The following is a 14,278-nucleotide window of genomic DNA, read 5'->3' on the forward strand; positions in this document are numbered from 1 at the left end:
TCTCCCCCAAGTAGAGGAGGAATGCGAGAGCCCAACGGCCCATGGCGCCGCTTCCCAAACTACATTTCCCAAGCTCTCCCCTGGGCGGGGCGTGGGGCGGTGAGCGGTTGGTGCCGGTGGTGGGGAGAGGAGGATGCTGGAGATGGCGGCGGCGGTGGGAATGCGCCTGTAGCCCTGCTGCTCTGTGCCTCGCCTCGGGCCGCGACTGAGCGAGGAGCTCCTGTGAGGAAGCAGGGCTGCCGCCCCGGGGCGGCTCGGACTGCGCCGTGCCAGGCAGCTGTCGCCTCCCGCCCAAGTAAGCCCCCGCCGGGCTCCGTCTCCCTGCTCCAGGTCCCCGGGGATGTATGTCCGTATGTGTCCGTGTGCGTGTGCCAGGCTCGGTGTAGGTGCTGTGTGTGCTGCTCAGGGACTCTGAGGGAGGGCAGGAGGGAGTGAGAGGGCGCGTGTGATGAGGGCTGGGCTGTGCCGTGCCAGCCCGCACTCGGCGGCAGCAGGTTGCCTAGCGGGCATAGCGACGGGAAAAAGCTGGAAAAGACGTGTTTTTGTTTGTCGGACTTGGTTTCCTTCAGAGAGGGAAGGCGCGGGTTTGCAGGGATTCGTTCCGAATCCCGGGTTTTGCCCTTGCTCCCGCTGGAGCTGCGGGTGCACGGCAGCCCTCGCCTCCTGTGTGGGATCTGCTGTGTCCCGGTGCACAGGCACGGAGCTGTGAGTTTTGAGCTAGGATAATGTTATTGTCGAGCTGCCCGCAAAGGGATTAGTCTCCTCGCTCCTTCCCTCCCCCCTTCTTAAAATAACATCAGGTAGAGAGCAGAAAAGCTGATTTGTGCCCTGTATGACCGAGTTCTTTAGTCGTGTCACTGGAGCATCTTCAAGGCGATTATGCGGTGGAAGTTTTGATATCGTCTGTTTATGTCTCCGTTTACTTGTCTAAAAATAATGTCTCTTGCAGAAGACTTGCATCAGAATGTTTTTATTTCTTTTTGTTGGTACTCCTTGGTGAGAGAAGAGAACTCAGTTCTGTGACTTTAAAAACTTTTCATTACATAGTGCTGGTAACAGAAGGCATTTAACATTTAAGTTTTTAAAAGTCTGTCATTTTGTTGCATTTTCTTTATATATCTAGCAGCGTCTGTCACATCTAATTCAACTAATGACTGTAAGATTCCTGAGGTTGTTTTCTGAACTGTATAACCAGAAACTCCAGACACCTGGAATTAACATTTATTTAGCTCACACTAGGGCAATGTGAAATGGAGAGGTGTAATATACTTAAGGAAACCTGTTGCTAACAAAGAAAAAGTTTTTTGTATAAACAATTGCATTTATTAGTATAAACTTTAACAATGGTTTGTTTCCTTTTCAGTAAAGAAGAATGTCCTTGTTTAAAGCTAGAGACTGGTGGTCCACCATACTTGGAGAAAAGGAAGAATTTGACCAAGGCTGTCTGTGTGTTGCTGATGTTGATAATAGTGGCAGTGGACAAGGTAAATTCAGACTTAAAATTGCTGGCTTTTAAGCCACCCAGCTGTAGGCTTGCTTTGACCAATGCATGCTGAAAGCTTGTTAGCCAGGCTAGTTGGCTAGTTAGTTTTATGTCTGCTATCTTTAATGTGTCCTTGTAAGCTCAAGAAGATAAATTGAGTGCTCTCTATCTTTTTATATTTGTATGCTGCTAAATATGTTAATTCTTGCTTGTGTTCACTAGTAACTTCTCTCATGTCTTATTCCTTCAATGGTAGATATTATTAAAATAAAGAATTTTCAGTTAGTCATGGGAGGAAACACATTGTGACTTCTAAAAACCTAAGAGGAGAAAAAAGGATGGTGAAAGTGAAAAAGTTAATAATTTAGAAAAACAAATAAACAACCCTTTTGATCTGGGATGTAAGTGACTCTGTCTGAGGAAATCCTGCATTTTTGTGTAGTCATTAATAATGTGAAATGGTCTTTGCTGTCAGGGACGGGTTTTATGTATTTTAAAAAATTAATAAATTCTTGGTGTCTTTATGATATCATGCTCACCTTGGAACTTTGTTTTTGCCTGTCTTTTAAATACCACCAGGGGTGGTGATTCAGCCACTTCCCTTGGAAGTATCTTCTAATGCTTCACAACCCTTTTGGTGAAATATTTCCTGATATCCCATCTAGGTTTCACAGCCCCTGCTGCATCTCTAAGCCCTTCACTGGCTTTGTTGCCCTTCTCTGGCTGTGCTCCACCACTTCCATGACTTCCTTGTAGTGAGGGGCCCAAAACTGAATACAGTTGCCGTATAGGATGCAGTACAGGATGCCATTAGCCTTCTTGGCCTCCTGGGCACATGCTGGCTCATGCTCCAGCTCCTGTCAACCATCACCCTAGGTACTTTTCTGTTGGGTAGCTTTCCAGCCACCTTTCCCCACTCCTGTTGTGTTGCATGGGGTTGTTGTGACTGAAGTGAATGACCTGGCAATTGGCCTTGTTGTACCTCATACGATTGGCCTCACCCCATTGTTCCAGCCTGTCCAGATTATGCCACAGAGCCATCCTACCTTCCAGCAGATAACCCTCCCACCCAACGTGGTGTCATCAGCAAACTTACTGAGGGGGCACTTCATCCCCTCATCCAGGCTGTTGATAAAGATAATAAACAGGACTGGCCCCAGTACTGAGCCTTGGGGAATGTTACTTGTGACCAGTCACCAGCTGGATGTAACTCAATTCACCACCACTCTCTGGGCTCAGCCACCCAGCCACTTTTCTACCCAGTAAGCAATATACCTGTCTAAGCTGTGACTGTCCAGTTTGTCCAGGAGAATGCTGTGGGAAATGCTGTCAAAGGTTTACTAAAGTTGAGGTAAACAACATACACAATCTGTCCCTTTTCCATTAAGATGGTCACCTTGTCACAGAAGGAGATCAGGTTGGTCAAACAGAACCTGCACTTTGTAAATCCTTGCTGGCTGTGTTTAATCCTGTGGTTGTCCCACACAAGCTGCATGATGGCCCTCAAGATGATATGCTCCATGACTGTCCCGGGTACTGAGATCAGGCTGACTGGCTTCTAGTTCCCTGAATCCTCCTTCTAACCTTTTGTGTGTATGGGCATCATATTTGCTAACTTCCAGTCAGCTGGGAGCTCCCTGGTAAGCAGGACTGATGATAAATGATGGAGAGTGGCTTGGTGGGCACTTCCACACTGTGTTCCTGGGTGGATCCCAGCTGGCCCCATAGACTTGTGTTTGTGTCTAATTGATGGAGCAAAATGCTGACCATATCCCCTACTTTATGGGAGCCTCATTCTGCTCCCTGTTCCTGTCTTTCAGCTCAGGGGCTGTGTATACCCAGAGAACAACTGTTGCTCTATTGAAGACTTAGCCAAAGGCAGTACTAAGTACCTCAGCCTTTTCCTCATCCTTTGTCACTATATTTCTCCCCATATCCAATAAAAAATAGAGATTCTCCTTGGCCATCCTTTTGTTGCTGATATATTGATAGAAACATATTTAGTGTTTTATGTCCCTTGTGGCCCTTGTAATTTTCTTCCTGCATAACCTTATGATTCAGCTGATTCAGCCCCCCTGATTCAGCTGCCCTTTCTTGCAAAGGTCATATCTCCTCTTTTTCCTGAGTTCCAGCCAAAGCTCGTGCAGCCAGGATGGTATTCTTCCATCATATCACCTACAAATCCTTCTCTGTTCACAAACAGCAAATCCAGTGGGGCACCTTTCCTAGTTGGCTCCTTCACCAGTTGTGTAAGGCAATTATCCTTTATACACTCCAAGAATCTCCTAGGCGGTTCCTCTCTGCTGTGTTATATTTTCAGCAGACATCTGGTAACTTGAAGTCCTCCACGAGAGCAAGGGCTGGTGATTGTGAGACTTCTTCAAGCTGCTTATAGAATATTTTGTTGCCTCTTTGTCCTTGTTGGGTGGTCTGTAACAGACTCCAACCATGACATCTGCCTCATTGGCCTTTTCCCTGATTCTTACCCATAAACACTTAACTCCATTGCTGCCATCACTGGTGCTGACAGATATTCACATATCTGCAAAAAATGTAATTGCTAAAGTTAAACTAGAAGACAGAGCATAATGAACATTAATTGAATAATGTCAGCATTCTGTCTTTTTAGGGTATTATTTGAAGCACTCTGCAGTGCACTGAATTCCACGTATGCATTGTATTGTGTAGTATCCTATGTGCTGTTTTTGTTTGTTTTTTAGATAAAATTATTGTGGGCAGTTATAACGGATATCTCCGAATCTTTAATCCACATCCTGTGAAACCTGGAGATGAAGTACAGCCTGAAGACTTGCTCTTGGAAGTGCAGTTGCGAGAACCAATATTGCAGGTGGAAGTGGGAAAGTTTGTTTCGTAAGTAAATGGCAGGCTACGGTGCTGTTTATTTAAATCTTAGATGTGATTTTCTTCCTTTGTTTTGCAGGGTGACTTTTCTAGATGGACAACTATTAATCACATCTATGACTTCTATAATATGCATTTGATCTGCTTCTTGAAGCATCTTCATATTAGAGAATTTTTACTTAAGGTGTATATAGAGGATAATCTTCCAGATAGTTATACAATTTTTTAGAAGTATGTAGAACAGGAAAAACTTAACATTTAAAATTGTCTTTTAAGGTGTTAAGAATACTTGACTAACTTGTTATGGTCTAGGATGTAAACTGGTCAGTTGTTTCCTGTTTGATAGATAGAAGATCCTTAATTCCAATGAATTCAGTGGAAACAAGTGGCCGGGTGGAGGAGAGATACTGTGTCTAAGGAAAACACCCTATAGTTAATTGGCTGTAAGAGAATCTACTTAAGAGAACTTCATTTTAGAAATTGGTTCTTGAAAGAGTCATTTTAATTTTGAAATGAACTTCTAATACTGTAGCATGAACTTTATTTAAAAAATGAAAGTAAAACTTGTGCTAACCATAGAGAAGATTTGTGCTCTGAGATCAAAGAGTCAAGTGCTCATGGAGTGACCCTTTGTAGGAAAGATAATGTCTTACTCTGTGAAATGAGCTAAAACATTTCAAGTACTTTGCTAGAAATACTATTTGTGTTTGGAGGAAGAGGAATGTGAAGGTTTGAAGGTTCCATGCAGCTAGTACAAAAGTGGATTTAAAAAATAGTAGTGTCTGATATTGCTGAATAATGCTTGTTTGGAGGGATGATCTGCATATCGTCCCTCCATGAAGGATTAACAGCACCTTCTTTCAAAGGAGTTTCAAACCAAACTGGGAACATAGTTGGGTTGCTCTTCATATGTGAATCTCAAAATATGTTCTTAAAGGATTAATTTCGATTTTAAAATTAACTCCAAACACTTCAGCATGAATTTAGGAAGATCAGTACTTCTGAGTTTTTATGCTAGCATCTAACACCTAAACTTTTGCATTTGGCCTACACATGAGAGCAATTTCAACATGTTTCTTAAATTTTATCCTGATTGAATTCTATTTGAATTTATATGAAAATAGTGGTTTTTATACTCTTTTTTTACAGTGGTACTGAAGGACTTCATCTGGCTGTGTTGCATTGCCGAAAACTCTCTGTGTATGCTGTTTCAGGTTAGTTTACAGATCCAAGCTTTCCAGTGATTTTAAGTGTATTCTAAAGCTTGGATTAGGTTAATGTTAAACTTGGTATATGCACTATTTGCTCATTATCACTGAAGATCTGCAGTCATGTTCTTTCACTCAAGCCCACATATGAAGAGGAGATAATACTAATTAGGTTTAGCAGAGGTTTGCTGATGTGCTCCATGCCTGAGATGCTGTGATGTGTGTGATGGTCTGTGGTTAGCAGTGACTGTGAGCACCTAGTTCTCATTATGGTTTTATGAATTGGTGTTACTGTTCAACATGCTCATGAACAAATGGTTTGATAATGCCAACCTACTTAGCTCTTTAAAAAGAAGCAATTATGATTCTTTCTGAACTCGGGAGTCCAGATAATTTTTTAGAAAGCCAGAGTATTGGTAAAATAGCCCATGAGAAGACAGAAGGTTAATACTGGTAAGAAGGTGAAACCACTGTGTTTTGTCTTAAATCCTCTTTCTTCTACTGCCTTTGGCTGGAAATTCTATATGATATATTCTCTCTGTATGTGAAGAGCCTAGTAATGAAATACATATTCTGTGCTTTGATTTTTTTTCTTCTATATACTCTGAGGAAAGCATAGCTTTAAGAGCTCTATTAATGGTACACCCATCTTCAAAATTCAATAGACAGCATGGTGGTGTTCATTTTCTCCACGCAGGGACACACTCCATGATTCCTTTCATTACAAGAGCACAGCTTTCTTGTAGGAGCAGCTTGTTTCCTATTTACAGCCTTGTAGTCAGTTTACAAAAATGTGCTCTCTTTGCCTATCTGGTGACATCTGTGAAAGTGGTCTTTGCTGAGGAGGGATTCTTAGAGATGTGCTGCAGTTTTCGTGCTTTCTCTTTGCTGTAACAGTGTTTATGCCTCAGGATTGTAGCCTACCAGTACAATTTTTATTAAAACAATTCATTTTAAAATTTGCATTAAGAGCATACAACATTAAGTCTAGAAGTCTTTAGTAGTTATAATTTGCTGTTTGGTCTACATGGCTTAAGCAGTTAAGTAATAATAAAGGTAAAATTTTGCTATCTTTTAACAGACCTTTCATACTAATCTGTAAGCATTCATGCTTTAATGGGAATTTCTGTAATCTGAATGGGTACTCTCAACAAGCTCCTTTGAGAAATAACTATTACTACTTTATGCTTTTAAGGCAAATGACACTTTCATAAAGTGGAATCTTTACTTGCTTTATACATGCTACCATATCTGTTATTCATACTAAAAATCACTATGCTGCTTCTTTTGACAAATGAAAGCATCCTTCAGGGCTGACTAAAGTATGGCCTTGATATTGTATTGCAGTCAATATACACAGACTGACTACTTTCTAACTTGTTTATCCTGAAGTGTTGCTTATTATCTAGTTACTGCTCAGCAGGGCTTTTTCCCTCATGTCTATTCCAGTCTTTTCCCTAATGTGGGCCTGCTTTAGGGGTTATTGTTTAAAACAAACTGTGTTTGATTTGTTTGGAGAAATTGTCTAAAAGGTTAGCATAGAATACAAATCTTTCATAGAATGTTGTTTAAGTTGTTGTTGGAATAATATTTGTATAATTAAAGGTGTGATAGGATTTTGTGCAAAACACCTTTTTCCCAACTGATATGACTGTTCTCAAAGGATTTGGTTTACCTTTTTTTTTTTTTTTTTGCGAATATTAGTCCTTAAGTATTAGTTTATGTAATGAGATTTACTTTCTTCATGGCATTCAGGAAAAACTTGATTCTTGAAAGAGGATCTTCAGTTTCTTTAGAAAGATTTTTATTTTCTGTTAGTTCCTTGAAGGAGTCAGGAAGTTAAAATTCATGCAGACCTTTTCAGAGAATGTGATGTATATCACAAAAATATTTTCATTACCATATGTTTGTCTTTTATCTTTGCATTGCTGATCATTCCATTCAATGTCAGGCAAAGTAAAGGCAAGTGATGAGTGTGCCCTAAACACAGCTTTGTCAAATTGTAGTTAATGACCATCTACAGCTTAATTCGAGACAAAGACTGTTGCAGCTGAAGCTGGTTGTTAGATATAGTATATTTACCAAATAACTAGAGAGTCATAAGAGCTCCCCTTTGAAGAGTGGGACTCAAAGCTTTTTTTCTGATCTTAGAGGTGTGCCCAACATGAAAAATACATTTAAGTAATAAAATCTCAGCCTTTTGTGAGGTCTCTATACCATGCATAATTCTGGCTTTTAGGAATTTTGTAACTTGGTGGTGTGTTTTTTTTTTTTTTTTTTTTTTCCATAAAGCAGCAGTGTGAGCCTATGTGTCTCAAAAGTCACTAGAAATTAAGTTAAATTTTCTTCAGATTGTTTACACTGATGCTCCTTTACTTCTTCCACAGTGTGTGTATCAAATTAATAAATATTTACCCATTGGTTTTTTTTTTTATAGGAACTCAGGGGAATGTGGAGCATGGGAACCAGTATCAGATTAAACTGATGTATGAGCACAACCTTCAGAGAACTGCTTGTAATATGACTTATGGCCCATTTGGTGGTGTAAAAGGTAAGCTCCTTGTATATTCTTTATAATTAGTTATTTAACTGAATTTTGAAATGCAGCATAATGCTGTTGTCTAGACGAAAACATCTTTCTATTCATGATGGTACTTTTTATCTGATGCACATTGAAAATAACTCAAGTTGAAATGAGAGAAGAATATTAAATGCAGAATAGTTGTTTTCTCACATTTTGAACGGCATATGACTTTACATGGATAACATTGATTTTAAAAAATGTGACAGAAATCTTGGCTTCCCTTGTAAAGTACTTCAACATCTAAAAGTAATTTTTTTCTCCTGTGCTTTAATTCTGTTTTACTTTTCTGCACTTGCTTATCCTGGACAAGTTAAAAAGTTCCCATCTTCTTTTGCTGAACGTGAGGTATCAAGTGTCTTGAAAGATATGTAATGCAGACTTCTAAAAAAACTACTTAGACTGGGAAAACAGAACAGTGGACAATAATATTTATGGTGTATTTGTATATTTGAATGAACTTAATAAATATCAGTATTTTTTGCAGTTGTGGACCTGTGTACTTGCTTTTGTGTTCTGATTTGGAAGCATTTAGATTGGCTTTGCATAACATCTCCTTTTCTTCAGAAGTAAAGATTGCCCAAAAATATTTGGGGGAATGACAGTCATCAACAAAAGTGGTGTCACTAAACTGGCAGAGTGATGTCACGTTCTGAGGCAGAAAGTCTCCTGCATCAATATGGCAAATGTATGTAGACAGTCCCTCAGTTCTGTGTCTGTAATAACCTTCCAGTAATAATGCTGCAATGCCTTACCCTAAACTCAGGCTTGCCCCCGGGCTGACCAAAATCTTTACTGATTGAAGAGATTTTCACCTACTAATTTCTTACAGCTACCTTGGGGAAAATGGTCAGCTCATGTGGATGAGAAGGTGTAAGGGCTATGAGTATCTTGAGAAATGAGTGTATATGGTATGGACATATTCCTGTTAAAAGCAGAAAGACAATACAGAAGTTCCTAAATCTGATAAAAAGGAATGATGTTTTCTGACATTCTACAATGGAGTTACAGTGACAAATGTATAGGGGAGAGTAAACTAAGTGTTGTGAGTGTCTGGAACAGTTCAGAAATAATAAAACAAGTAAACATGTACCACCATGCAGTTCTGCAGAAGAAATTCTCTGGATTTTTTACATGCATGTTTGTTTACCATGGAGGCCTAAGTAGAGGTCTGATCACCAGCTCAATCTTGATGCCAGACCTGTCTCATGAGCTGTAGTGGGAGCAAGTAATCTGATGGAGAAGGTGTCTTTTCAGGCTAGGGAGACAGGAGCTAATGTTTATCCTAGAACCTACTCAGCAAGCCAAACACTTTTCAACACTTAGGATGGTCAAAATGAGGGTCAGTCCTGACAAAGCAGAAAGAACAGCAGAAGAAACTCTGGTAAGTTCTGTAAATTTGTGAGTTTTCTGTGTTAGTATGTTGTGCTAATTGCCTTTTCCTTTTTTCTTCACCATGTTCCAGTTCACATATGTGTGTGTATTGCTGTTGGACAAAGAATGATCTCTAAACAAAGAAGGCAGAGGTTTATGTTATGTAATAAATAATACATATTCATATTGTAAGATCAAGATGTTTTCTGTTTAAGATCAAAATCTAGGAAAATTATAGTGAACGTTCAGTTAACTGATAGGAGGCTAGTAAGGCATGTGCTGAAGCATCAGAGAAATTGTCAAAATGGACACTGGGGAAAGTTCCTTTTGGAAAATGGAGGAATATTCTTTTTTTGGTAGATATCCTGATCTGAATGTTCTTTTTATGTGGCTTTCCTGGACTATCTGATTAGATTTCTTATCAAGGAAATGCTTTTAATCTTGCCCCAAGCCTTTTGCAGTGAATCTATTTCAGGGTTTTTTTAGGTATCATCTTTAACATCTTGTTCTGTCCTTGAGGCTTATGAAGGACAGTATTGTGGTTTTATTTCCATCTCACAAGACCAGCCAGAGTGAAGCAGAAAGGATAGCAAGTGCTGTTAATTTTAGTAAACAAATGCCTGTCCTGGTCTAGCCTGCCATGCTATCAATGTGTATCTGTTCGCAGATGTTCTGGTGTGCCACTGAAAGTCTGTAAGTAAATAAACATTTTATTTTTTTTTGTCCATCAGTGTTCCACAGGCTTCTCTGGAATTCTTTTCAGGAATCTACTAACAGTGTTTCTTGCCTTCAGTAAAGGTTAATTCATGGCGGTGCTCTAAGCCTGCAGCAATGAGCTTGCTTTGCTAACAGTCTGCCTTCTGCACCACAGTCTGGAAGTAGAAAAAGAAAATATAGGGAGAAATTTTGCATTTCTTGCCGTCTGTTACTACTGTGACTCATGTGTGTCTTACTGCTGTACTCAAGCATGTTTGAAACAATGTGAGAGTGAAAGAGGCCCTTCACAGGTCATGTTCACAGAAGTAGTGAAGCAGATGTAGGAGAATAGCAGTTGAACAGAAGGAGGAAAGCATGCATACAGGGAAAGCATGCCGTGGGAGTGCTGGGGAGGAGGGTGAATGTCAGTCCCCCAAGAACGTGATTTTTCATCTGAGGAAGCAAAGAATTCTGTAGGAGTTGACACAGAGAACTTGATCTATGAAGTTGCTCAGTCTTGCTCAGATTTCTCTTGCTGAAGGTTTTTTGTTTTTTCTTTTTATGGAGCTCTTAATCCTATACCTTCAGTGGTAAACCAGAGCATTCTACTCAGCCGTAGGATTTAACACTGACAAAAAAAAAAAAAGATTGAGTTTGCAGTCCTGAGGGGTATGGGGCAGGTGAAAAGTAAAGTCAGGACCATGAACTTTAGGCAAGAAAATTTCCCACTCTTCAAGGAGTTAGTTGGACCCCTTGTGAAACTGCCCTCAGGGACAAGGAGTCAGAAATTGGCAGATCTTCAAGGATGCCTTCTATGGAGTGCAATAACTCAGGATCCCCAGGTGTGAGAAATTGGGAAAGGAAGGGAAGAGATGGACATGTCTGAGTTGAGACCCACTGGTCAAAACAAAGGGCAACAAGGAAATGCATAGCCAGTGGAGACAGGGAGAGGTGACCTGGGAAGAATATAGGTATGCTGTCTGGTTGAGTAGGGATGGGGTCAGAAAAGCCAAGGTACAGCTGGAGATGAACTTGGTGTGGGGTGCAAAGAGCAACAAGAAGGGTTTCTACAGGTACATTAGCCAAAGGAAGGTCAAAGGAAACAACACTGCCAAACAGGTATGAGTGGAAGGCTAAGGAACTCATCAACTTTTTTGCCTCAGTCTTCACTTGTAATCTGTCTTCTGGCGGGTAGTGGGGGGACAAAGTCTCTCTCACTGCAAGCAAAGATTAGTTTTGTGACCACCTGAGGAACCTAAGTCTATGGGACTTGAATGAGAGGCATCCCAGAGCTCTGATGACAACTACATTGTTGATGTAGTTGACAGTCTACACTCCATGGTTCTTGAAAAGTCATGGCAGCAGGTGAAGTCCAGGGTTACTGGAAAAAGAGAAACATTGAATGCATTTTAAAAGGGCTGGAAAGGATGCTCCCAGGAAGTAGTGACCTGTCAGCCTCAGCTCTGTGCCTGGAAACGTCATGGAACAGAACTTCCTAGAAGCTGTGCTAAGGCACATGGCGAACAGGGATGTGACTCTAGACAGTCAGCATGGCTTCGTTAAAGGCAAGTCCTGACAGATCAACTAGTGGTCTAGTGGTAGAGAGCCATGGAGCGACTACATTAGTGGATAAGGTAAGGATTACGAATGTCATCTGTCTGGACTTGTGTAAAGCCATTGACACACTCTGCCACAACATCCATCTCTTTAAACTGGGGAGAGATGGTTTTGATGGGTGGACTGTTCACTGGATGATGAATTAGTTGTATGGTTGCATCTAGAGAATCATAAAATCACAGAAAATCCCAAGTTTGAAGTGACCCATCAGGATTATCCAGTTCAACTCATCACCCTGTGCAGGACACCCCAAGAATCACACCATGTACTTCTTGAACTCAGACAGACTTGGTGGTGTGACCACTTCCCTGGGGAGCCTGCTCAAGCACTCTGTGTATGAAAAACTTTTTCCTGGTATCCAACCTAAACCTCACCTGACTCACCTTCTTGTCAGTTCCTCAAGTCCTGTCACTGGTCACAAGAGTGAAAGATCAATACCTGCTCCTCTACTTACCCTCAGGTGGATGGTATCACCACAATGATATCTCCTCTCAGTTTCCTCTTCTCTAGGCTAAACAAATCAAGTGGCCTCAGTTGCTCCTTATAAGGCTTCCTCTCCAGCCCCTTTACCATCCTATAGAAATATAGAATGACAAGTGATGCTCCCTAGGCATCTGTAGTAGGACCAGTGCTCTTTAATGTCTTCATCAATGATATAAGCAGTGTGATTGAGTGCACCCTCAGCAAGTTGCAGATGACACCAAGCTGTGTGGTGTGATTGACACACCTGAAGGATGGGATGCCATCCAGAGGCAGCTGGACAAGCTTGAGAAGTGGGCCCATGGGAACCTGACAAAGTTCAACAAGTCCAAGTGCAAGGTTCTGCACCTGGGTCTGGGCAATCCCAGATGAGTACAGACAGGGAGATGAATTAATTAAGAGCAGTCTTACAGAGGCGAGCTTGAGTGTTCTCATGGATGGAAAGTTGGATGTAAGGCAGTAGTTTGTGCTCACGGCCTGGAAGGCCAAGCGTGTCCTGGTCTGCATCAAAAGCAGCATGACCATCAGGGTGAGGGAGGTGATTGTCTCCCTTGTGAGACCCCCACCTGTAGTGCTGCTTGCAGTTCTGGAGTCCTCATCACAGGGAAGACATGGAGCTGTTGGGGCAGAGGAGGGCCATGAAGATGATCAGAGAGCTGGAGCACCTCTCCTACAAAGACAGGCTGAGAGATTTGGAGTAGTTCAGCCTGGAGAAGAAGAATTCCGGGAGACCTTAATGTGGTCTTGAGATACATAAAGGGAGCCTAAAGGAAAGCTGAGGACAAAAGCTTCATCCTACAAGAGGTACAATTTAGGTTAGATATAAGGAGGAAGATTTTTTACAATGAAGGTGGTAAAACACTTAAGGTCAGATTAGATGGGGTTCTGAGCAATCTGATTTAGAAGATGCCCCTCCTCATTGTGGGGGAAGTTTGGACTAGATGACCTTTAAAGAACCCTTCCAACCCAAATTGTTCTATAATTTGATGATTTTAATCTGTCTGGATTTGTTTCATGTGTTTGAAATGCAGAAACAAACACTGCTATATATGTATTGCATTTTCATTCAGCTTTCTTCAGTGTAAGTTTTTGTTGTTCTGTCCCTGCTAGTTTATGGCAAGCTTAGACCCTTGTAATATTTTGGTCTATTTGACAGCACATCTCTTTGATTGAAATGTGATGGAGATGTAAAACATACAATGTACGACACACTTCTCAACTGTTCATTTTTTTGTTTCTTGTACTAAGAAAAATGCTGTTAGTGATTTCTCTGTGGAGAGTATTGTGAAGTAAAAAAACCTATTTTGTAGCCTTGTTTCTAAATTTCATTCTTGCTGGTGTCTTCAGATTAATGATTTGATCTATGTGCAATTTTCACATGTGGAAGAATTGAGACAGATGTTCTCATAACAGGAACAGATGAAGAAATGTAAACTCATTCTCATCATAGAAAGTTGAAACCTAAATTAAAGAAACTATTAAAGCTGTAGAATAAAAAACCCAAAGACTGAGAAGTTGACCAGTGGCTTGCATAGATTAACTGTACCTTTTTCTGAAAAATAGTGGAGTGCAAGTCGTTGTTGTCACCACTAGATGGTCGTCTTACAACGCTTACCAGTTAGCATTTCTAAAGCTGCATTTATTCTGGAACTGATTCTGCAGGTGTATTTACTGCAACACTTAGTGAGGTATAGAAAGCACAAAAGCACTTTCTGAAAACCTCTATAGGTAAGAGTCTTATTGATTGAAACAAAATGTATTCTGGTGGTTGTAGACTGTTAGCAAAGGGCTGTGAGAAATAACTATGAAATCCCTTATAAGTTTAGCTAGAATTCTAAACAAAGCTAATGGAAAAGTTTAAAAATAGTAAATGGAAAACACCTACAAAGATGAAAATATAGAAGTCAAACGCAGTGTAGGCAGAGTTGTTTGTGACTTAGAACTTTAAAATCTGTGGCAAAGGATTATAATGCAAAT

General features: G+C 40.7%; 1 protein-coding gene across 9 annotated transcripts in view; it reads left to right on the forward strand.

Annotated features, from left to right (window-relative positions):
* BBS9 (Bardet-Biedl syndrome 9) overlaps positions 1-14,278 on the forward strand; it is a 286,276-nt gene that overhangs the window by 197 nt on the left and 271,801 nt on the right. For 3 of the 9 annotated variants that reach the window (XM_064417658.1, XM_064417621.1, XM_064417649.1), the window contains exons 1-5: positions 93-295; positions 1,364-1,484; positions 4,204-4,354; positions 5,495-5,559; positions 7,991-8,104. In XM_064417658.1, coding sequence (XP_064273728.1) covers positions 1,373-1,484; positions 4,204-4,354; positions 5,495-5,559; positions 7,991-8,104 — 442 coding nt within the window. In that variant the 5' untranslated portion in view covers positions 93-295; positions 1,364-1,372. Of the gene's footprint in view, positions 1-91; positions 296-1,363; positions 1,485-4,203; positions 4,355-5,494; positions 5,560-7,626; positions 7,707-7,990; positions 8,105-14,278 lie in introns of those variants that run through there. The other 6 variants (XM_064417653.1, XM_064417668.1, XM_064417689.1 and 3 more) reach the window with 4 other exon arrangements.

This window comes from Passer domesticus, chromosome 1 (genome assembly GCF_036417665.1).
Source record: "Passer domesticus isolate bPasDom1 chromosome 1, bPasDom1.hap1, whole genome shotgun sequence".
NCBI lineage: Eukaryota > Metazoa > Chordata > Aves > Passeriformes > Passeridae > Passer > Passer domesticus.